This window comes from Bos taurus, chromosome 2 (assembly GCF_002263795.3).
Source record: "Bos taurus isolate L1 Dominette 01449 registration number 42190680 breed Hereford chromosome 2, ARS-UCD2.0, whole genome shotgun sequence".
Taxonomy (NCBI): Eukaryota; Metazoa; Chordata; class Mammalia; order Artiodactyla; family Bovidae; genus Bos; species Bos taurus.
Genome location: NC_037329.1, coordinates 79,581,120 through 79,606,295, shown reverse-complemented (window position 1 = coordinate 79,606,295; position 25,176 = coordinate 79,581,120). Strand labels below are relative to the sequence as shown.

Below are 25,176 nucleotides of genomic sequence, written 5' to 3'. Positions count from 1 at the left end.
TTCCCAAGGAGAGGAAGAATATTTTTCTGGCTCAATAAAGTATTTTAAAAGAGGGGAAATATCTCTATTTCAATTCTACCTCTCTTTAAAAAGAAACACAACTGAAATTAACCAGTTACTGAAATTGATAGTTTATTTCTAAAAGTTCGGCTTCACTTTTTTTGTGCAGGAATTTGTGTAAGCACAAATAAATGTAAAATTATTTTCACCCTAAATCAATTATAAACTTAAACAACCATATATCAGATTTTAAATATATAAATATTTAACCCAGGATAAGCTTAATACTTTTATACATAATGAATCTATGCTATACGTTTTATGCATGCTATCTTATTCTACTTTAAATAAGATTTTAAGGAGAAGGGGAACCTCAGAAATAATTCAGTCCATTCACCTGGCTGTATAGATGAGAAAGCAAAGTAAAATGACTTGTTCAAATTTACATAGCCTGTGGCCAAGCCAGGGTAGAAATTCACATCTTCTAATCCTTAAGCCTTTGAAAATTATCCTTTCCCACTATGCTTCCCCAAACCCAGATAAAGTGGTAATAAAAACTAACGTGTGTGTGGTATAATGCTTGAATCATGTCTGACTCTTTGTGACCCTATGAACTGTAGCTGGGCTAGGCTCCTCTGTCCATGGGGTTCTCCAGGCAAGACTACTGGAGTGGGTTGCCGTGCCCTCCTCCAGCGATCTTCCCAACTCAGGGATCAAACCTGCATCTGTTAAGTCTCCTGCGTTGGCAGGCAGATTCTTTACTAGGGCTCTGAGAAGCCCAAAAACTAACACAGAGAGGCTCAAATTTTAGTCAGTACATTTAAGAATTAATGCATTAAGATATTTATAAGAATGTAAATTCAGTTTATAAATGGCTTTTTAAGAAGCAGATAAATAGCTTTTATGACTACAGTATTCAATATTGTCACAGGAGTTACAAAATCAACATATTTATATTAATTATATGAGACTATTGTGAGATATTATGAGAATGCTAACTGTGATCATGCTTTTTTCTTCATGATGTTATTGAATTGCAATAATTTAATTATTTGAAAAGGCAGTCCTATGGCAAATAGAAGGTAGTATTTGGTAAAATGTTTGGTCAAAATTTTTACCCAGAGTTTTATCTCCCAGGTTAGGCAGGCTGTATTCTAGATTGAATTGTGAGTGACTTTGGTTGCACGTCATAAGAATCTTCTCAGTAGTCACTTTTGTTTTTAGGAAGCCCTGAGTAAGATGACACAAATAGTGAATGAGACGGACTTGTTAATGAACAGCATGCTGGTGGAGGAGCTGCAAGACTGGAAGAGGCGACAGCAAATCGCCTGCATTGGAGGTCCACTGCACAGTGGGCTCGACCAGCTTCAAAACTGGTAAAACGCGCTGACTTTAGTTTCTAGTGAAAACCACAGGAAGTACACACACAGCTTCAGTGTCGCTGAGCTGGAGAATGCAGGCTTAGACCTCAGCGTCAGTTCATTCAGCTTGTTGATGGCTTATGAGCAGCTGGAACTCTTGAATACAAATAGATGTAATTGTCTAAGTGTTCTGAGTTCCCATTCCTTGGGGGAGAAAAATAAAGCATCTATAGAAATTTATAGACTGCATAAGAATTGCTCATTTTCACATATATAATATGTCAATATGCAGTCTTAAAAGACTCAAATGAATTTTTTTCAAATCATCAATAAATACACTTTCTTGAAGAGCATAAGAAACACTGGCTTCAAACACTGTATCTCATTTTTAAAATGTGTATCTTAAGATGGCCACATAAAACTAAGTGTTAGTGATTTGTTTTTGTAGTTAAATGACAAATCTCAAGTGGCTAATACAACATGACATCCCCTGCCTGTGAACACATGCACACAATCATGTACAGATATCCTTTGTACTAAACAAAGGTTTATAGGGTTTTCCCCTTCATCAGTGCAAAAGAAAATTCTCTGAGTGGAGGAACAATTAGAAAATATAATGCAAAAGAAGGAAAATTTTTGATTGAACCGAAAATTGCTTTCCAGGGGTACAATCCAATGCGATAAAAACACATATAAGTGGGCACACTTGCACTAAAAGCTCTGCACTTCCAGGACTACTTCTCAAGAAAAGTAACTGGGCTCTGTTTAAAATTTGTTGATTTCCTTGGGGAAATATTTTGATTCGCTAACTTCACTGTTGTTGTGAAAACAAGATAAACAACAAAGGGTCCTCTATGCTATAGAGAGCATAGCAGAAATGGTGCTTATACCAAATTCAGTAAGAGGTTGACAGTTCTTTCTACCATGTTGTGGGGAATAAAGTTTACCTAGAAAGAGCTGCTGTCAGGGCACATGGACTTAGTCAGTGTGATGAGACTTCTGCCTCCTCTTAGTTGGAGGCCCCTTCTGTGTGCCTTTCAATCTCCCTCTTTCCCAGACTTCCAGCCCAAGCTGCCACCTCCATTTCTTAAGTGAGATCCAAGGTCCAAAATTCTAAGCAGATAATTTTCTTCAGAAAGATCCATTGACAATCTTTTGGTTAATACTTAGGACTTGTATAAATATATATGGGGGGAGGTCACATTATTTTTTCCATCAGTATACTTACACATAAGATTCTTCATAAAATGTATTTTTAAAGTTTTAAATTTGCTCTCTTTGCCCTTTAGTGAGTACCATCTTTTAAAAATATATATGTTTAATAGACTTTTTAAAAAAGATAATTAAAAGGAATTTGGGGGGAGTTTCCTAGTGGTCCAGTGGCTAAGACTCTGTGCTCCCAATGCAGGGAGCCTGGGTTTGATCCCAGGTTAGGGAACTAGTTCCCACATGCTGCAACTAAAGACCCTGTGTGCCACAACTAAGACCCAGTGAAACCAAATACGTAAAAATACCTTAAAAACAAAGGAATTTGAATCCAGACATTCACAAAATTTTCTAAATGATTTCTTGTCTAAAACTGAAGGTAAAAATTTTAAATCATTGAAAACAGGTAACATCTATCAAGCATTTTAGAGAAAAACTGAGTTAGGAAAATAAACGTAAAAAACAAGTCACTAAGCTAATGGAATTAAATGACTAATTAATTTAATAATTATTTAGTAATACTTGCTAAATAGTTAAAATGGTGCAGTTTAGAAGAAAAAAACTATCTGCATTTTTCATTGACTGTTGAATAGCTTTACACTGTTGGCAGAAAGTCTGTTCCAACTCAGACGGCAGTTGGAGAAATTAGAGGAGCAATCTTCGAAAATGACATACGAAGGAGATCCTATCCCATTGCAAAGAGCACATCTGCTAGAAAGAGTCACCTTCTTGATCTACAACCTTTTTAAGAAGTAAGTCAACACTGCTCTACACCCGCAACTTAAACAAATTGTACATCAACTATACTTCAGCTTAAAAAAAAAGAGTAAGTCAAGTGTTATCCATTTAGATGCCTCCTGGCAGCTTCAGTTCTATGTAGTTGGGAGGACACCCTGGTTTGGTTTTGGTGCTCAGGTGAAGGAATGGGAGAGAAGTGTTAAACAGTGAGCTTTAGGGTGCAGTGAATAAAGCTCCAGAGAGTTCCAGAAACATTTTTTCACTCATCACTGTTTATTCATCAACACTTCTTCCACCACCTAACCCAGTTTTTCGTGAGTCACCATGTTGCCCACCCAAAGTTCATTTTTCATATTTTAGAAAAAAAGATTTCAAGGATTTCTACTCAAGTATCAATACATATTCAAGAAATGAAGGGTGGAGAATATGCTTATGTTTATAAGCTCATTTAAGAAAAAAAATATTACTGTGTACCAGAAATCCTGATATCTAGGTCAAAAATGGCATGAAATTAACTTTCTACTTGATGTTTATTATGATAAAAAGAGACTGGGGCTTTTATTCTTGACCTAAATATAATAATTAAAAATTATTTACTGTTGTTATTTAGGGAAATCTTTAGGCATTTCCCATCTCTTGATAATTATTTATGTGAAGTCTTGGAAAGATTTGAGCCTAACGGGAGTTTGAATGTCTTATAAGTGTAGAAAATTTGGATCTTATAAGAGGACAGCATCCTGTTACTCTGTGGTTTTCAGCCTGTCAATGTCTTCAGTATTTTCAAATGACATGCTTTATTTCCTTTGACCCCAGCTCATTTGTGGTTGAACGACAGCCATGCATGCCAACCCACCCTCAGAGGCCGATGGTACTTAAGACTCTCATTCAGTTTACTGTAAAGCTAAGGTAGGCAGAATGTATTCTATTGTTTCATATTTATGGTGCTACGGCCACTGTGTAATTAAGGCTCATTTCTTTCAACGTGGCTTTCATGCAACTATTCTTTATTGAGTGACACCTGCATGCCCAGCTATGGTAAATTAAATACCCACAGAAATATTAAGGTGAGAGCCCTACTTATAAAGAGTGGAACAATGAAGATGAGGGCATGAGAGTCATTAGCATGAAAGTATGAAATCACAATTTCGGATGACATGGGATTAATTGCTCAGAAGATTGACTTGAGAGAAGACTGGGGAGCCTAGAGAATGCTTGTGGTCACTGTGAGGAAGGACCTTGAGGGAAGAGCAGGGGTGTGAGAGTGAAACTGTTAGAAATAAGGACTTTCTAAAATAAGGAGTCACTGTTCTATAAGCATGGGGAGCAGGGAGAGAGAGAATTGAGAAGATAGATTGGGACAGGTTGTAGAAGGTTCGAATATCCTATCCAGGCATATAGTGGCACATTCTTTACCTGTGATCACCCAGAAGCTACCTTATTGAATTTTCCATGAAAACTCTCAACACCATGATTTTCAGCACATCCTTATTATGTACTTGATTTAAAGAGAAATGATTATGTTGTTGCTGCTTTATCTATGTATGTGATTCTTTTCATTTTCATGAGCAAACTAACACATACAGTTTTCCTAATGACTTTTTAAAATAATGAGTTTGACTTCAGACTTTCAAAGATTTTCATCATGCCTCAATCTCCAAGTCCCAAAGCTTTAAATTCCTAATCACTAGGTCATCTCTGGAAAGCTGAAATTCCAGACCAGTACAAGAGGTTGTGATGCCATGGTAGATGGTAGTTAAGATCCCATGATAGCATCCTTGGTCACAGATCACTATTAAAACTCCATTTTTAGTTCAGTTTCATTTTATCGAGACATATTGACATACAACACTGTGTAAGTTTAAGCATAAAGACTTGATGTGCATAAACGGCGTAATGATGACTACAGTAAGTTTAGTTGACACCCATCACCTAGGAACTTCATTTTTTAAAGGAAGGTATTTGTCTTTCATTTGCATTTCGGAAACCCTACTTGAAATTCTGAATCATTTCCTTTGTGTGAATTTGCACCACAACACTAAGAAACAAAAATAAAAGGCAGAAACCAGGTTCCTTTTTAAAATTTTCTAATTTTCAAATGTATTCCTTTCTCATCCCCACATCTTTATACAACCCAGAAAATTGTAACACTAAAGGGAAATAGGATAGAAGGGTGGTACATATATCCTGCTTTCCCTTGAGACACCCATATATGATATATTCAGTCCAAGATATTCTCTGGGGCAAAAGGGAAGATGAGTAGGGATTGCTCAGCGAAGAACTCTGAGTGGAAGAGGTCCTTGAATGGGCATCACCTGGCATGTTGTTTAAACTGACTGCCAGAGGCATAGACCATTAGTCCCTGGCAAGGGTATTCTGCCCTCCTCTTCCATCTAACTGTTTAGTCCCCATTCTTCTTTTCTGTACCCAATTCCCTCACTGTCTTGACAGCTGATCCTTTACTTGGTATTTAAGATTTTTTCCTAAAACCCCACTCTACAAAAATATTCCATCCTCCTATTTCAAAGGAAAGAGGTGACATGGGACTCCCTTTTGTCATCAGCACTTAATAGTGAGCCAGATCCTGATACAGGATAGAGAGGAAGGCAAAAAGGGAAATCATTTCATCTTACTTCATATGACTTCCTCAGTACCAGCAGCTATATTCAGTTCAGTCAGTTCAGTCGCTCAGTCATGTCCGACTCTTTGCAACCCCATGAATCACAGCACGCCAGGCCTCCCTGTCCATCACCAACTCCTGGAGTTCACTCAAACTCACGTCCATCGAGTCACTGATGCCATCCAGCCATCTCATCCTCTGTCATCCCCTTCTCCTCCTGCCCCCAATCCCTCCCAGCATCAGAGTCTTTTCCAATGAGTCAACTCTCCGCATGAGGGTGGCCAAAGTACTGGAGTTTCAGCTTTAGCATCATTCCTTCCAAAGAAATCCCAGGGCTGATCTCCTTCAGAATGGACTGGTTGGATCTCCTTGCAGTCCAAGGTACCCTCAAGAGTCTTCTCCAACACCACAGTTCAAAAGCATCAATTCTTCGGCGCTCAACTTTCTTCACAGTCCAACTCTCACATCCATACATGACCACTGGAAAAACCATAGCCTTGACTAGACAGACCTTTGTTGGCAAAGTAATGTCTCTGCTTTTGAATATGCTATCTAGGTTGGTCATAACTTTCCTTCCAAGGAGTAAGCGTCTTTTAATTTCATGCCTGCAGTCACCATCTGCAGTGATTTTGGAGCCCAGAAAAATAAAGTCTGACACTGTTTCCACTGTTTTCCCATCTATTTGGGACCAGATGCCATGATCTTCATTTTCTGAATGTTGAGCTTTAAGCCAACTTTTTCACTCTCCACTTTCACTTTCATCAAGAGGCTTTTTTATATTATCATATCCCAAACCCCAAAACCAATTCTGGCAGGATTTTTAAGAAACCTTGATATGTTCTTTTTGTTTTGTTTGGGTTGTTTGTTATCTACGATTATATTTCTCTAATGTCAATCAGTTGCTTATCACCATTCTTTAAATTTCATCTGTTTAGCTGGACTTCTTCCTTTGATTTATCACCATGTCTACTCTGCTCCTTCCTTAATCTTCATTATGCCAGTTTCCCACTGCCTGGGGCTGTACTGGGCTTATATAAGAAGCTCAATGCAGCTGAGTGAATAAACAATGTTTGGGATGAGTGTATATGTAAATGAATGAGTGAGTGAATGACAGAATGAATACCTCTGAAACTGAACTGAACCTGCAGAGAGGTTATGTCAGAAGGTATAGCTTAGAAAATTTGGGGAAAGCTAAGGAGACACCTGAAGGAATTCAAGGAATTGTTATTTTGACCTTTAATCATTTATTTGTGTGAAGTTAGGTCTTTTTCAGTTATAAAATTTTTGCTGTCACTTACATGTAATATCTTTAAAGTCTGCAAATGCATTTGAAGTGGAATTTTCCATATTCTATCAGTGTCCTAGTCTTTCTCAGTATTTTACCATAAAACAGTTATCAAAACATTTAGTTTTACTAAGCTTACAATTTTTTTATAATATGAGAATTAAATGAATCCACATAAATAGATTTACAAAAGTTTTTTCTTTTATTTATATGTCTAACCCAAATTTAGGCATTAGCCAAAATATATAACTGTTTTTCTGATCTAGCCAATGCATTATCCAACATACATCAACTAAAGCAATATGGAAATACTTTCCAAATATGTGTTCTATTAAGCAGGTGATGTCAATATTAGTAAAACGGCAAAGTAAAGAGGAATTGACATTTTTAAAACACACTAACATAAGACTGGAAATAATGTGAGCTTGATTTATATATATTTGGCATAAATATATCTAAATCTTTAAATATAAAAAGGCTTTTAGCCATGAAAATTTTTATCTTTAATTCTTTATGTATTTTTTCCAGACTGCTAATAAAATTACCAGAACTAAATTATCAGGTAAAGGTGAAAGCATCAATTGACAAGTAAGTTTCTAATTTCATTTTGAAACATGAAATTGTAAGACTTTTTAAGAAGAATTGTCCTTATTTTATAGAATAATTTTTAACTTTTAAATTTACTTCTCTAACATTATATATCAATGTACTTCAATATTTGACTTTAAGGTTCAAACATTTAACAGAACTCTGATGAAGACTGACTTTATAAATTTTACTATAAAGACATGAAATGAAATTTTATATACTATCCTCATCCTCTAAAGTAGCATAGAAAAGTCTTTTTTTAGATCTCTTAACTCATTTTAAAGAATCTTCTTGGTTTTACAGGAATGCTTCAACTCTAAGGTAAGACATTTACTTTAGAATTTTTTTGTTGTTCCCATAAATACATTTTTACCTGAGACCATTGTAAATAGCTAAGATTTCCTCTCTAGCAATCGAAGATTCGTACTTTGTGGAACTCACGTCAAAGCCATGTCCATTGAAGAATCTTCCAACGGGAGTCTCTCTGTAGAATTTCGACATTTGGTGAGTTAAGCAGTGAAATGACCCAAGTTCCCCCTCACCCCTCCAAATCAGACACATCTAAACTAATAGAGCTTATAATTTAATGTGTTTTGTTCTTTAGTGTTTCTTATGTGAATTAAGGATCGTACTGAAAAATAAAACATGCCATGTTTGAAGAATTAAAAGTGGTAAAAAAAAAAATTGAACCTTAACTCAGAAGGTCTGATTTCCTAACAATGGTGATGTTGTACCTAAATATATGACTTAATTAAATAAATGTCAAACAAATATATGTCAAAATATTTTGGTCATGATGACAGAGATAATATGTCTTAAAGTAGATAAGCATTCCTGGCTTCATTTTTAAAATCTCCCCAACTGATACCCAATAACAAGTACTCCTGCCTGGAAAATCCCATGGACGGAGGAGCCTGGTGGGCTGCAGTCCATGGGGTCGCTGAGGGTTGGACATGACTGAGCGACTTCACTTTCACTTTCATGCATTGGAGAAGGAAATGGCAACCCACTCCAGTGTTCTTGCCTGGAGAATCCCAGGGACGGGGAAGACTGGCGGGCTGCTGTCTATGGGATCACACAGAGTCGGACACGACTGAAGTGACTTAGCATACAATGGCAGGTCTGGCTAAAATCTCTGTCATTTTAGGAGGATTGGCTTGGGGAAATAGGATGGTTTTAGGTGTGAGATGCACACAGTTGGCCTTGGCATTTCTAGAAAGCTTCTGACCCAGCCTCATCCTGTTCTTGTTTTTACCACTTCCTCTTAACCTAGAGTTCTCTTCCTGCTTCCTTTCTAATTCTTTGCATAGTTCTTAGATTCCCAAATACCCTATTGCTGTCTAGCCAAAAACATGTTACTCACCTGGCTTATTAGCATTGAGAAGGTACCTCACCTGAATGTTGGGACACCAGTGAAGCAGCCTCAAAAGGTTTACTTTCTAAAAGATAAAATTTATGTTAACAGAAAGATAGCTGCATACAAAATTTATACTGGTGTTCAATTTTTATTTTGTTTTTGTGTGAATCCTTGAATCCCTCTGTATGAGACTGCTAAATCAATTAAATGTAATGATGAGTGATCATACATATACATTCTTATAACTAGCACTCTTTTTGCTTCAGTTCAATTCCTATTCTCAAGAAACTTTAATAATGGCCAATGTTTGCTAATAAGTGAAGCCATAAAAGGCTCCTAATTTAGAGATACCTGTCTCCCAAAAGAGTCATTTGAAAAAGGAAGGACAAGAAACATACCAAAAAGTGGTCGAGTCTGTATTCCAGGAAGGATAAAATATAAAATAACAAAACTTTAGTTTTCATGATGCTTTTCTAGTTGCAAAGCATTTTCACATACATTACCTTTTATATAATACCTTCGGAGAAGGCAATGGCACCCTACTCCAGTACTTTTGCCTGGAAAATCCCATGGACGGAGGAGCCTGGTAGGCTGCAGTCTATGGGGTCTCTAAGAGTTGGATACAACTGAGCGACTTCACTTTCACTTTTCACATTCATACATTGGAGAAGGAAATGGCAACCCACTCCAGTGTTCTTGCCTGGAGAATCCCAGGGACGGGGGAGCCTGGTGGGCTGCCGTCTATGGGGTCACACAGAGTTGGACACGACTGAAGTGACTTAGTAGTAGTAGTAGTATATAATACCTTTCATCACTTTTTAATACCAAAGTAAATATGGAAAATCAGCAAAGCAAAATTTTAAAAATTAAAAACCACCTATATGATCCCAACACCTTGACATAACACTATTGATATCCTTATTTTTACATTTTCATTCATATATATATATATATGTATATGTGTGTGTATACATATATAGAGAGCTTCCCTGGTGGCTCAGACAGTAAAGAATCTGCCTGCAGTGCAGGAGACCTGGGTTTGATCCCTGGGTCGGGAAGATCCTCTGGAGAAGGGAATGGCTTACCCACTCCAGTATTCTTGCCTGGAGAATCCCAAGGACAGAAGAGCCTGGCAGGCCACAGTCCATGGAGTCACAAAGAATCAGACACGACTGAGCAACTAACACTTTCACTATATAATATATATATATATATACTTTTATATTCTTTTTTTAAGTGGATCAGATTGTACACATTAATTATTTTTCCATCCTATTTTCCCACTGAGTAGTCTATGTCATGAACATTTTGTGTCTTCTCTCATGGCATTTAGTAGCTCACCATGCCATGTGCATACTGGCCCGTGTCTATTTCCCCAGGCCTGTGTGTTAGACGTGATTTCATAGGCATTGAGAATCGTCATGGCTTAGCTCAGATGATACCTTCCAGGTACAGAGGAGTGCTGAATATATTCTAAAACATCGCAATATGATTTCCTCTTTCAAAATGTGGCTGAAAAACAGTCTTATACCGGCTTGCTCCCTTATCTCAATGAAACTTCCTCAAGTGGCGTCCCATGAGATGAAACAGGAAACTTTCTGTTGAATCTGGGCAGCTATGTTAGGTTTCAGTGTGTTAGAAGACATCTGGCTTACTGTTCTAGAAGTCAAAATTCTGACTGAGAAAACCGCTATAATAGGTACAACCAACTTGGTATTTAGCAGATAATGCTTCTCCATCCAAACATTGTTGTTTCCTCTTTCACAGCAGCCAAAGGAAATGAAGTCTAGTGCTGGAAACAAAGGAAATGAGGTAGGAAATGTTTTCTCCGAAGGAATTTTTCTAGGAAATAATCTTATAATGTCTTATTTTTACAAAGCTCATGAACAATATGAAAAGGCAAAAGCTCTTAAACTGCCCTTTATATTTTTATATAAAATCAAATTCATGTTTCTCTAATTACAAATGTAAAACTTGATAATTGCCAACTGTATAAGAAATTTTGTTTTAAAAAGAAGAGCATAGAAATTGCATATAACATCCTCCTAAGAAAACAACTATTAATGTTTTGGTTCACATCATTCTAGACTTTATATGTATACATTACTTTAAACGTATATATACACACAATTTTTCATAACTTGCTTTTCATCACATCGCAATGTGAAGTGAACAGTTTTCCATAAACTTACTCTTGGAGGACATGATTTAAACTGGTTGCATTGTATTGCTGTAATTCCTGTAGTCAGTTCATTATTATAGAATATCATAACGTCACTCATTTTCCACAGGTAAGAGGTAAGTCTTTGAACATCATGACCCACTATGTGAAAATCATAAGTGGAAAACAGTTCTATTACTTTATGGTATCAATTATTTTACTCGTATATCTAAGGTTGGCACTTCAGTGGATGAATCGATTAAAAGAACAAACTGATGCAGCCCAGGTGTTCGAGTTTGTCAGTAAATAATAGAGTTGCCAAATCCTGAATTGGAAGTGGCTTTGGGAATCATCTATTTAGTTGACCTAGATACTAGGGCAATGGCAACCCACTCCAGTACTCTTGCCTGGAAAATCCCATGGACAGAGGAGCCTGGTAGGCTGCAGTCCATGTGGTCGCTAAGAGTGGGGCATGAGCGACTTCACTTTCATTTTTCACATTCATGCATGGAGAAGGAAATGGCAACCCACTCCAGTGTTCTTGCCTGGAGAATCCCCGGGACGGGGGAGCTCGGTGGGCTGCCGTCCATGGGGTGGCATAGAGTTGGACACGACTGAAGCGACTTGGCAGATACTAGGGCATTTCTCTATGCCCTATGTATTTGGAATTAGAAAACCTGGGCTTGAGTCCAGTAACTGTAAATATGTTTACAGTTAATGAAACTGTAAACATGTTTACAGTTTCAGTTACAGTAACTGAAAATATGACCCTTGGCAAATGATCTGATAGAGAAATATTGCATTTTTTTTCCTCTAAGAGATCAGAGTCATAATGCCCAATGCTCCATGCTCAGAGAAACTGCATGTGTAAGACCACCTACATGATGCAGTTAGAAAGCAATGAAGCTTATTGTGGTGTGGTTGGTATGAATTAAATCTCCTGGCTTTAGTGTTACAGCTCTATGAGAAATTTCTTCAAATTATTTGGAAGAAAATACACTTTATAAATCCAGCATTCGATTAGTCAATCTAGCCCACTCCACAAAACCACAAAGATCCATCACAACAGTTTTCATGCTCTACATTTTTCCCTTCCAAGAATTCTTCATTATCTTACCCATGTCTTAAAGTTCTTTTGCCAGATATCACTGCTCCACCAAGGATGAGCTAAGCTTTCTTCCCAAGGTACAACCTTGGCTTACAGCAGACTGTCAAACAGGTTTCTCAGCCCAGATACAACAGGAACAAAGCTTTTGAGTTTAAGAATATTCTAGTAAACCAAACAAATAGGGGTTATTCTTCCCACCTTATAGAAACCCATAAAGGTTTTCCAAACTTCCTAATTAAAACATTAGCATATTATAAATAAAAGTCTATTTCACAAATCTCCTTGGAATTTTCACCAAAGTTGCAAACAGCATTTCATGCAGTGACCTCTCTGAATAGTATTTCCTAAGTCTGAATAGACTAAGCACAATGCTTCTAAACTCTTCTTAAGGAAGACAAATCAAGTGGGAATAAATTAAGTAGCTGAATTCTTCAGTACTTTGTCATCTTTGTGAATGTAAAATCAGAATCTACTTGAATTTCTCTAGAGACAGAGATCTAAGTAAATCAGCTTCCACTATAGAAAAACAATGTCTCATTAACACTGCCTATTTATCTCATTTTGAATTTATTTCCTCTCATTTTCTGATTAATAACAAAATCATGCAGTTATAGCAGAATGATTTTCTTTTTTTTCCCCCAAGTTTGCTGGAACTGGATAATTTTATTTTAAGTTGTTCTTTGAGCTCCCCCTGTTGACAGAATTTTAATATGACTCCTTGGTATGTTCAAAACAAACCATAGACTTGAATGCTGTTTTATGTGCTACAGGAACCATTGAAAAGTCACACAATATATGCAGTGGACTCAGAAAGATGAGATGGGAATCGGGAGCTTGGCCAAACTTAGGGGTGACAAAAGGAAAGTTAGGAAAGAGTGGGGGAGGATCTGGTGATTAAGTGGGATTCACAAAGTCATGGGGCCAGGAACTGCAGTAACCAAAATTTAGGGAGAACGGGAAGCCAGGATGTTATAACCTCATTTTCAAATTTCAAACAGTAGCTGTTGCTTATCGCTTATCTATGTACCTGCAGCAGGAGTTCATAGCCTGATAAGGACTTACTTGACAAATCCTTGTGTGGCATTTACTCTGTATCGCACTGTCTAATAGCTTTGCTGGCATTGACTGATGTAACTCTTTCAACTGTGCCAGGAAGTAGAGACCATTAGTGTCATACTTATTTTGGCCAGGGAAACTGAGGCACTGAGCCCTCGGGCTTAGATTCAAACCTCAGCAATCTGGCTCCTGGGTCCATGCTTTTGGCCACTGTGCCACCCTGCCTCTGGTGGGGCACCCCTTCCCTGGGAGAGGCTGTGATGGTTGACATTTGCTTTGACCTCTTTAGCTCATCACACCTACCCACCCGCCCCCACACACCCACCCACCCACACACACACACCCATCCACCCACATGCACAGAGACCATGATGGTTGTCACTCCACTTTGACCTCTTATCACACACACACATATATAGAGGTCAAGATGGTTGTCACTCTGCTTTGATCTCTTTATATCATGACACACACACACACACACACACTATGATGTCACTCTGATTTGACCTCTTTATCTCATCACACACACACACACACACACACACACACAGAGGCCATGATGGTTGTCACTCTACTTTGACTCCTTTATCTCATCACACACACGCACACATACACACACCCAATTTGCTGGGATTCCTATAAGATCTCTGCAGGTTTGTGGGGAGCATCTCATTCTTTCCTCTGTTTAAGCTACTGTTTTCCTCACTTTACCCACCTGCTCAGAAATCATGTAGCTACCTCGCACCAGAATCCTTAAAAAGTTTAGAAGAATTTAAAATCATGCTTCCCAAGAAAACTCTCGCTGCTGCTGTATCTCCTGTGCACATTGGTACAGTAGAGGAACCAGCACTGCTGATGGCCCTGCTTCTTATAGGCAGCTGACCTTGCACCAGCCACTTTACCTCACTAACTCCCAATCTCCTTAACTATAAAATGGTTTCATGTTCACCTGCACTTCATAGGGTTGTTGTGAGGACCAAACAGGATGAAGCGTGTGAGAGTCAACTGCAATGCACTGTGCACCTGTCTGCCATGGGCTTCTTGACCAGCCCGCCAGGCTGCCCCCTCTGTAACAGGTGCGGAAATGACTCTAAATGTGGTTCCTGGCTTAGGATAAACTATGAATCCCTAACATCCCTTCTCTGCCAGGTACTCTGCTGGAAATATTCCCTTTAAGGGCCACTGAGCATGTTCCTCTTCTGGCTCCAGGTCCATGAAACCTCAGACCACTATGTATATACACCCCTTTTATAGACTTGCATGTCTACTCTCAATGCCTGCTGCCTTACAACTTCCCCAACCTGGTCCTCCTCTCCTACTTTAGAGAGGTTAGACTGAATACTCATTAAATGATTGAGAACATACCATGACAGTTTCCTCAAGACTGCCAATCCAAATCTCTTTAGAACTTCAGTGCCCCCTGGCATCTGACTCTGAGATCATCTGGGAAGAAGTGACCTGTCGGGAGGTGCAGGGGCTCCTGGCAGGAGCACGGGGTGAAAGAAGGAAGTTGCACTAGACACATGCTGTTCCTAGACCGCTAGGAAGACCAGTGGAGTCCCTCTTTGGTTTTGGTTTGGTGAATGGTGGAGCTCTGGACTTCCCACCCCTATTTCAATCAATCAGTCCTATTTTAAGTATTTTACAGATAGGGGCCCAGGTAGGAAATTTACTTCTAAGAACATGTTCCAGGGTTAAAAAAAGATTTTAGAACCATTAGACTACACAATCTCTGAAGCTCCTTTGACAAACATTCTATAATCTTCAGAAGTACAGCAGAGAATCGGGTCATTTTTCAAAATGCATTTAATTTAAAGGATTTGCTTTGGAATGAGGAATCTGTTGACATGCTGTCACAAATTCAAGGTTTGCAATTACTGCTTCTTTCTCCCACCTTTGTTTTTTCCTTGGAATAATCATGCTGAAGATAAGATTCCATCATCTAGCAAGTTGCCAAACTTGGTGAAAGCTTCAGTCTCTCTCTATAAAATAAACACTCCAAGGAAGCAGGCTTTCCTGGAGGTCCTAAGATATGGCTTGAGAGTGATTGTTGAAATGGCAGAAACTGTTTGAACAAGGAGGCTGAAATTGCAGTCTCTTGAGTTTGTTCTGTCAGTAGGCTTTAACTGATAAATGACAGTTTTAGCCACAGACTGAGGTGTTAGGTAATTTTGTTTATGTGGTGGAAAGTCATGAAGCACGAAGAAGCTATTAGTAAAGCCTGGCTGACTTGAGTTTCATTTAACAAAATAGCCAAACAGATGTTCTTTCAAGGTTCAGTGTTCTCAAACACAGATCCACCACTCACACTCCAACCGGCTCAAGCATTTTCACAGGAAGTCGATTGCCTTCTGAACTAATTTAAGTAGTTGCAATGCTTTTTAAAGACAAAGATTGGTGCACAAATAACACGAGAAACATATTTTTTGGGGCAATATCTTCCGTATAGTCCCTTTATTTTATGGATTGAGAGTTAGTTGTTGCTTTACATTTATTTCCTATGATTCTGTGATTAAGGTCTCTCTATCATATGACTCTACCATTGTTTCCCCTCTTATTATTGTTTCCCTGGATCTAGGCCAGGGTCTAACACATGATAGGAACTCAGCAAATACTCATTAAGCAAATGGATTATTGCAGTTGTTTTCTATTCCACATAGTTTTCCATGCGCAACATTATCATAGATTACGGTTTGTTAAGAGATGAGCAAGATAAACAACAATGTCCTACTCTATTGGGGACTTCCCAGATGGTGCAGTGGTAAAGAACCTGCCTGCCAATGCAGGAGACATAAGAGACATGGGTTCAAAGATCCTCTGGAAAAGGCCATGGCAACCCACTCCAGTATTCTTGCCTGGAGAATCCTATGGACAGAGGAGCTTGGCTGGCTACAGTCCATAGGGTCGCAAAGAGTTGGACGTGACTGAAGTGACTTAGCATGCATGCACAGAGGTAACAAAAAGAAAATGGTGACATCTACACCTTTCATTAGGTTCCATATATTTTCCTAGGTGGAGCCCTGGTCAGGTTGTTTAGCCAGTTTTTCAGTTTCTTAGCAGATTATCCAGTGGGTGCTTTTCTTTAAAAGTGCAATACATTCAATCCAGTTATATCATCAATGTCATTAATATAAATATCATAAATATGGATATTTTAAATTAATAATCTCAGATGGTTGAAATAGCTTTTAATACAAACATTAATGGTCCATCTTATCTATGATATTTTCACAGTCTGTAAGGAATGGACCCTGGGAATGTGAGATTGAATAGTGTCTCTAGCTTGGACTGCACTGATAAAATAATAAAGACTATGACTGGTGGCCATGCAAGCTTGGAAAGTTAATGACACTGTCTTCTGTCAGAGCTGCTCTCCTCCAGTCCTGTATATTGTTGATACACATGTTGAAGCTGACGTCAGCTTCTTTGTTGGATTTCGTTCTAAATGTACCTCACGGTTGCATCAGAAGTTTAAAGCAAACACTGGAAATTAGTTTGAATCTGTATGTAAACCTCTCACCATCCACATTACAGTTCAACAAAGTAATATTTAAGTACAGCGTCTTCTTCCAAAGTTAATGGACAACCCTGTGTGTCACTGCTCTGTAGAGCCCTGATTTCTCACACTTTGAGGGACTCTTGCCCTTTGGACCATTGAGCACACAAGTGCCATAACCCAAAGGTGTGAGGGAATTATATTGATGATGAATTATTATACACACACATTTAATTAAACAAATTAAACTACAGAGACTAGAATGAAGGAGGGATAAGAAATCCAAAGGCTCCCTTTGGCAGTCCTCCCACTGTAGCCCTCCCTACAGAGAGAGATGTCTGGGTAGTCAAGGCCATGTGCTCACCAGAGCCCGGGGCTTCAGCATTCCCAGCCCAGAAGACCTCAAGCCCACTTTCAGGGCTGTACAGACCTTTTACCCAGGTCTGCTCTCTCAAGCACTGATGAAACCATCAGTGCAAACATTTTCAGGCATGAGGAGAGGCCTCAGGGCCACACTCGTCAGGTCAGCCCCTCACAGAGGTAGAAGAAAGAAGGATGGGAAGTGGTCCCAGAAGGTCATGCTCTCCCCAGGACAGCATATTTCAGCAGGACTTTGAGGAGTTAAAACCTGGCCAGTTAGGTCATGTGAAAGCTTAGCTGTTGAGGCAGGAGACTAGCCCATATTTTAATGTTTGTTAACTTGATTTATAAAGGCTAAATATTTAGACATATGGTATGTGGTCTCCCTCTGAGCGCTTGCCTCAAGCCTCTCGAATGTTCTGTTCAAATCTACAAACACAGGCTTGTATCCTTTCCACCACTGAACTCAGTGAGAATGTGAGTGGCACCCGTTAGTGAACATGGGCTTGTGGATTCTTCTGTTGTCTCACTTTGCATAGTGTAAATACCTCCTCCCAGAAGGCAGTGAGAGTTTCTGTTGTTTTAAAAAAAAAAAAAAAAAATGTGGTTTTTGTTCAACTTGGTGCCTAAACATGACCATTTCATCTCATGGTCAATCAAAGGAAGAACAATTTAGTTCTACATAATAAGTAAATTGGGGGAGGGGGCTGATTGTTTGGTGTGTTGGGAATAATTTTAGGGGTGGTCTAAGAGAATTTTCAAAAGAATTTTCAGTAACATAACTTTCTACTAATCCATAAGAAGCAGTCTCACTGAGTCAATCTAACCACCTCCAGGCACTGGAAGGTACCACAATGCTCTGGCCCAAGGGAAAGAGGAGTTTTTAATTTTCTATTTTCTTCTCAGTAACAAATTCTATTTTAACATTCCTCCTGGTAGGCTGCAGTCCATGGGGTCGCTAAGAGTCAGACACGACTGAGCAACTTCACTTTCACTTTTCACTTCCATGCATTGGAGAAGGAAATGGCAACCCACTCCAGTGTTCTTGCCTGGAGGATCCCAGGGACGGGGGAGCCTGGTGGGCTGCCGTCTATGGGATCGCACAAGACTGAAGTGACTTAGCAGCAGCAGCAACAACATTATCAATAAAATCTTCCTCATGTAGTTGTAATTCATATCATCATATTAGAACTTTTTTTTTTTTAAATTTAACACAAAAGGACTCCAGCTTGTTATTAACTATATTCAGTAGCAAGAGCTCCCTTTCAGAGCTGACTCAGCCACCCACAACCCCACCCTGACTTTTCTAATCTAGATAATTCCACTTCTGCTCATATGTTCCCACAGGACTTATTTTTTAAATCGTTTAAGCTTTCTATATCATCTCCAATTTTTCTACATCCCTTTTGAGACTAAACACAATGTGGATACATCACATTGAGAATAATTGCCTCATAAATTCCACCTGGGGTTCTTGTTAAAATGCAGAATCTGGTTCAGTAGGCCTGGAAAGAGGCCAGAGAGGCTGTTTTTCTAACAAGCTCTTAGATGATGACAGTACTGCTGGTTCTGGGCATATAGCAAGTTTCTGTCAGATTTCATCCTGGGAAAAACAGCAATTTCTGTCTCACTCCTTCCCACTCCAAACCCACTCCTCAGAGGTGATCACTTTTTGAGCTCTAAATATTATGTTAAGAACATACTGATATTTCTTGATATTTTTGTTTATATACTTCTGAATTATTCCTAGAAAAAGATTAAGCTGTGGCTCTCTTTTTAAAAAACTTTTTATTCTACACTGTAGTATAATTGATTAGGGGCTTCCCTGCTGGCTCAGATGGTAGAAGCATCTGCCTGCAATACAGGGGACCTGGATTCAATCCCTGAGTGTTGCGTTAGTTTCAGATGTACAGCAAAATGATTCAGTTATACATATACATGTATCTATTCTTTTTCAAATTCTTTTCCTGTATAGGTTGTTATGTAATATTGAGCAGAGTTCCCTGTTCTGTACAGTAGGTCCTTGATGGTTATCTCTTTTAAATTAAGCTATGGCTCTTAAATACCAGCTCTTCATACATATGAATTTCACCCATTTTTACAATATTATTGTATAGCATTTAGTTTATTTAATATATTCAGTGTTTCGGGTTACAATAGTAACAGGTAGATAAAACAAATTGATTAAGTAAAAAGTCTGAGGCAACTAATAAGTCCAGGGAAAACTAAAAATAATATAAGAATGGAAATGCAATCATACTGTTATATGGTTCAGCTGTTAACATTTTTTTAATAATCATAGTAATGTAAGCACTGGATGTATTAACTAACCAAAACCCCACCAGGGTCAGGGCAGTTGGGAACCTCATTGCCTAGGCTGAGACTAGTAACTACCTGTCCTGTTCAGCCCTCACTCTCCAGCTTCGGGGGGCTCAATGCTTCCACCCCTGGTTCTGAAACACATAGCCCCTAACTGCCACCCTCGCTCCACACTCCCCTAGCTTTCACTCCCAGACCTAGGTTACAGTTTTATTTTATTGGAAAGTAAACAAAACCCCAGTTGTTACTTTTATTGAAGTTTCTGGAAGAAGCTAAGGAAAGTACATAGTTTTCCCACTTAACCATGTTTAACCGTGTTTGATATTGCTTTTAAAAAATCCATTATGATACTGACTTTGTTTTTGGTATAGCTACACACATCTGGCTTTCTTTTGTTAATAGCTGATAAGTCAAAAGGACAAATTTCCAAAAGTAAAAATAAAGAGCAACTTATCTGGATTTCAACTCATGAAAATATGCTGGAATTGTTGAAGCTAGAAAATTCATTGTTTTAGAGACAATATCATTCTGTTTGTGGAAAGGAAGAGTTCTCAAACTCTGTATATCCTTTAACTTTTTAAAATAAGGAATGTTCCATAACAGAAGATGTTTGAGGGTATTTTATACTTTATACTTTAAGAATTTGTTAGTTTTTATAAAAGCACATCTAATAATAGGTAACAACTATACATATTTGTAGAAGGCTTCCCAGTTGGCACTAGTGGTAAAGAACCTACCTGTCAATGCAGGAGACAAGAGACACAGGTTCAATCCCTGGGTTGGGAAGATACCCTGGAGGAGGGCATGGCGACCCACTCCAGTATTCTTGCCTGGAGAATCCCATGGACAGAGGAGCCTGGTGGGCTACAGTCCATAGACTGGCAGAGAGTCACGACTGAAGCGACTTAGCGCACATGCATATGCATTTGTAAGATAACACTTTATTTCTTTCCCCCTTAGGGCTGTCACATGGTGACTGAGGAGCTTCATTCCATAACATTTGAGACACAGATCTGCCTCTATGGACTGACCATAGATTTGGAGGTAGGTGTTTCAAAGAATATTTAGTATTTACTAATAACATTTTCAGGAATTGGTATTTGAAGATGAAAACTCAATATTTTCTAGGTTTTAGTACATTCCTTATTCATTATTTTTGTTGTAATTTAGGAAATCAGTTTATCAAATATTCACTCATTAGTCAGCATATATTATTCTGATTAAATATAAATGATAAGGGAATTCCTTGGTTGTCCAGTGGTTAGGACTCCACACTCTCATTGCCAAGGGCCCAGGTTTGTTTCCTGGTCAAAGAGCTAAGATCTCACAAGCTATGTGGTATGGCCAAAAAATAATTTTTAAATTATATATATATATATATATATATATATATATAAATGATAAAATCTCAGTCATTATAATTCAATACATATTGAATAATTTGTTGCTGAGACTGTATATTTTGTTTGTTTTCTGGGATTCCCAGAGTCACGGATACTCAGTGGAAAGCTTAAAAAGAAATAAATATACTTGAACCATGTCATGTATGATTTCAAAATTTCAATTTGTACATAAAATTGCCTCAGAAGAAAGGTATTTATAGTGTGATGAGCAAAGACCAATAATAGGAACATTAATAGCAGATTGTTTTGATCCTCTGATAACAGTCACCATTGAACTCAAAGAAGGAATCAAGAAATGGGGAATTAAATTGAACATAATTAACAATGAGCTCCTTGAAGGCAGGATATCACACCTTTATCCTTCCATTACCAGTGCCCAGCACAGTGCCTGACATATAACAGATGCTCAACATTTGTTGAATAAATGAATGAATGAGTGCATGAATGAACACAATTTCATACACCTGAATATGGTTCTATTTGTAGAATATATTATTTTAGCATTCTGCCTTCACTCTTTTATCTTAATGAATGTGAACATATTTATAAAATTTTCCAGAGATTCCTTCATCCCTTTTCCCTAAATGTCTGCTTCCATGAACTGTTAAGTTCCTCAAGTGGGCATTTCACTGTCTACAAGCAATATAACTTCTGTTAATGCGAAGGGACTAATGTAAGTTGATTAGTTTCCCAGATTAGTCTGTGAAGCCTGTTTGTTCCATAAGGTTGAAAACGTTAGACCAACAGTACTAAGTTGAGTGCTATGACAATAGAAGCAGCAGTTCTATCTCCCATAATGTTTCGTATTCCAAAGTCACTTACCTCTCCCTCTTATACAGTTAAAACCCCCATATCTGATACTGATATTAATGAGATGTTAGATAATAATTTGAACATATTAATCCATTCCAGAGATAAATTTTAAATTAGATTATTTGATGTAACTTATTAAGAAGAAGGTTGCTAAGTCAATACAAGCTCTAGTTAGTTACATTTTAGGCAGAACATGATACAAGAAAGTAAAAATATCTGCATAATATCAGGGAAGATATTGGAGCCGACTGACCAAGCACTCTGAAAGGATCCCTATTTTTATTGCTTCTTTCCTCCCTGTACTTTGACTCATGTATGCTCAGATGGTTCCAGTGCCTTCATGAATCATTTTAGTACCAAAGCAGTGTAGACACCAGGATTGGAGGAGTGGGGTTGACTTGAGATGGCCCTTTAGGGGAAAGATCCAAGTATAAAATCAATGTAAGATGCTACTACCTGTAATAACTGTGCCTTCTGTTTTTAAAAAAAACAAAAACCAGACCTGCTCATTACCTGTGGTGATGATTTCCAACGTCAGTCAATTACCTAATGCTTGGGCGTCCATCATTTGGTACAATGTGTCAACCAACGATTCCCAGGTAGAGACCCTATTCTTGTTTCTCCCCCTTTAATTCCATTTGGTTTGTTTTATGGTCAACAAAACCCATGGGCCCCAAAAGGTATGTGTATATGTGTGTGTATAAATTTTGGCATATCTTTGTGGATTGTTTATTTCAAAACTTCCATATATTCATTTGTGTGATTCCTCCCTTGTGTCATATTTAAAATAACATGTTCTGATGTACTTGGACCATGAGAGAGTTCTGGCTAGCAGAAGTGACAGACAGATGTTCTTTATTTCTGAGGTCTGGTCAGTTCCCAACTCTGTGCATCACAGAGGGTTCTAGGGCCATCCAGTTGCTCTGTTTACTGGACTCTGGAGAATCCCTTCTCCAAAATTTGAGGTCTGACTGCTATGTTTACCTCCTCAACTACTTCTGGCCACACCCTCTCCACACTGGCTCTTCCACAAAGGTTGAGAATTGGTTTCAAATACTTATTTGAATTTGAATTGAAATTGACTAGCATTTTCACCAATCTCACCTAACAACACTACAGATTTTCAAGTTGATTATAGATTTAAATCCATTCTAGGCTCAAATTGGCTTCTAATGCCATCTGGTGGTTATTTAAGATATGGATGAAAAATTGGTCTCAAGTTTCAAAGGAAGTAGAGAGTAGAAGCACTTCTTAAAGGAGCTTCTATTAAGACCATCAAGGAAGGGTGTGGCAAAAAAGATGAGTCAGGATTTCCCTCCATTCTCTCTTAACAAAACCCCAGTGTGTTGTCCTGGAAACCACCAAGGTCTAGCGAAAATAGATCAGATGTAAATAACTATTTCTTCTTGATGCAAAGCAAATGTGCCTTCCAAAGGGAAGAATTTTTCTACCTCACATCCCAGAAGTAGGAATAGTCATAATGAGTCAGCTCCAAGCATTCCCTCCCTTTTGTCTAATGTGCTTAAAAAAAACACAGCATAGAAAATGCCTCAGCCTTGTAACTTCTCATCCTCTGGTGCCCTGCATCTGAGTCAGATTAACTGCAGAGAGGAAGGCGCAGAGTGTCCTGTGCCTTGCTTCCTCTCTGCCTGCAGTAAGAAGAACAGAACTCACTAGAAAAGTTCAGTTCAGTCACTCAGTCATGTCTGACTCTTCCCAACCCCGTGGGCCGCAGTACGCCAGGCTTCCCTGTCTATCACCAACTCCCGGAGCTTACTCAAACTAATACATGTCCATTGAGTTGGTGATGCCTTTCAACTATCTCATCCTCTGTCATCCCCTTCTCCTCCTGCCTTCAATCTTTCCCAGCATCAGGGTCTTTTCCAGTGAGTCAGTTCTTTGCATCAAGTGGCCAAAGTATTGGAGTTTCAGCTTTAGCATCAGTTCTTCTAATGAATATTCAGGACTGATTTCCTTTAGGATGGACTGGTTGGATCTCCTTGCAGTCCAAAAGATTCTCAAGAGTCTTCTCTAACATTATAGTTCAAAAGTATCGATTCTTTGGTGCTCAGCTTTCTTTATGGTTGAACTCTCACATCTTTTCATGACTACTGGAAAAACCTTAGCTTTGACTAGATGAATCTTTGTTGGCAAAGTAATGTCTCTGCTTTTTAATATGTTGTCTAGGTTGGTCATAGCTTTTCTTCCAAGGAGCAAGTGTCTTTTCATTTGCAGTGATTTTGGAGCCCCAAAAAATAAAGTTTGACACTGTTTCCATTGTTTCCCCATCTATTTGCCATGAAGTGATGGGACCAGATGCCATGATTTTAAATTGTTTTCTGAATGTTGAGTTTTAAGCCAATTTTTTCACTCTCCTCTTTCACTTTCATCAAGAGGCGCTTTAGTTCTTCTTTGCTTTCTGCCATAAGGGTGGTGTCATCTGCATATCTGAGGTTATTGATATTTCTCCCAAAGTTATTTCTAGAATATTTCCGAAAAGTTACCTGGTCTGTAAAGTCAATAACAGTCAACACTTCTGAGATTTAATGTCATTCTCCATTAGAAACTACACGTTTAGAATGTTTCATCCAATTCCAGGATATAGGAAGAAGATGGACTAGCCTCAGAGTGCAGTGCCACCACCCTTAGCTTTCTTCAGCATCCTTCTTCTATGAGAAAGCCACCAAAGATGTCTGCTTTAGCATCTCAGATTCTGCTCTAGTTTTAGATGAGGAACCTGGAGATGTATTTCATATACAGCTCCTAACACATATTTGCACAGCCAGCTTACAGAGTTCAGCATAACAGCTAACTCTAGCTTCTCTTAACTATTCCGGTTCAAAACCTAAGCTCCTAGACCTTAATTATGTTCTATGCATTTTGGTCATCTGTCCAGATACGATCTTCATGTTCAAGGAAATTCTTTCTCTCTACTCTTCCCTCTCCTATCTCTCACTCCTTACAGAATGCCATGTCTTCTTTTATTCCCACCTTCTGAAGTCTCTTGAATTGGTTCCTTTTCTTGCTGCCCAGCTTGGTCATGTTTGCCAAAGACCTTCTCCCCATATTGCAAAGGATTTCTTAATTTCTCACCCACCTTCTTCCTTAAAATATCTTTCTTGGCTTTCTCACCTTCTCCTTTCCAGTAATCTGAGGTGAAGTCTTCTGTTCTGCCATTGTTGACCCAGTTGCTATTATAAAGAGTTGATCTTTTGCAGTTGATCATACAAAAGATCCTCTTGTCTAGAACAATATTAGAAAAGACCATCCTAAAACAGGAGTCCCAAGTTAATTATGAGTTCATATTA

The 25,176-nt window shown here is 38.4% G+C and overlaps 1 protein-coding gene across 4 annotated transcripts in view; it reads left to right on the top strand.

The window, feature by feature from the left end:
- The window catches only part of STAT4 (signal transducer and activator of transcription 4), a 136,525-nt gene that overhangs the window by 99,063 nt on the left and 12,286 nt on the right, over positions 1-25,176 (top strand). For all 4 annotated transcript variants that reach the window (XM_025001441.2, XM_059874387.1, XM_025001444.2 and 1 more), the window contains 9 exons: positions 1,225-1,376; positions 3,161-3,319; positions 4,119-4,211; positions 7,736-7,795; positions 8,099-8,116; positions 8,206-8,299; positions 10,920-10,964; positions 20,613-20,696; positions 22,369-22,467. In XM_025001441.2, coding sequence (XP_024857209.1) covers positions 1,225-1,376; positions 3,161-3,319; positions 4,119-4,211; positions 7,736-7,795; positions 8,099-8,116; positions 8,206-8,299; positions 10,920-10,964; positions 20,613-20,696; positions 22,369-22,467 — 804 coding nt within the window. The remainder of the gene's footprint in view (positions 1-1,224; positions 1,377-3,160; positions 3,320-4,118; positions 4,212-7,735; positions 7,796-8,098; positions 8,117-8,205; positions 8,300-10,919; positions 10,965-20,612; positions 20,697-22,368; positions 22,468-25,176) is intronic.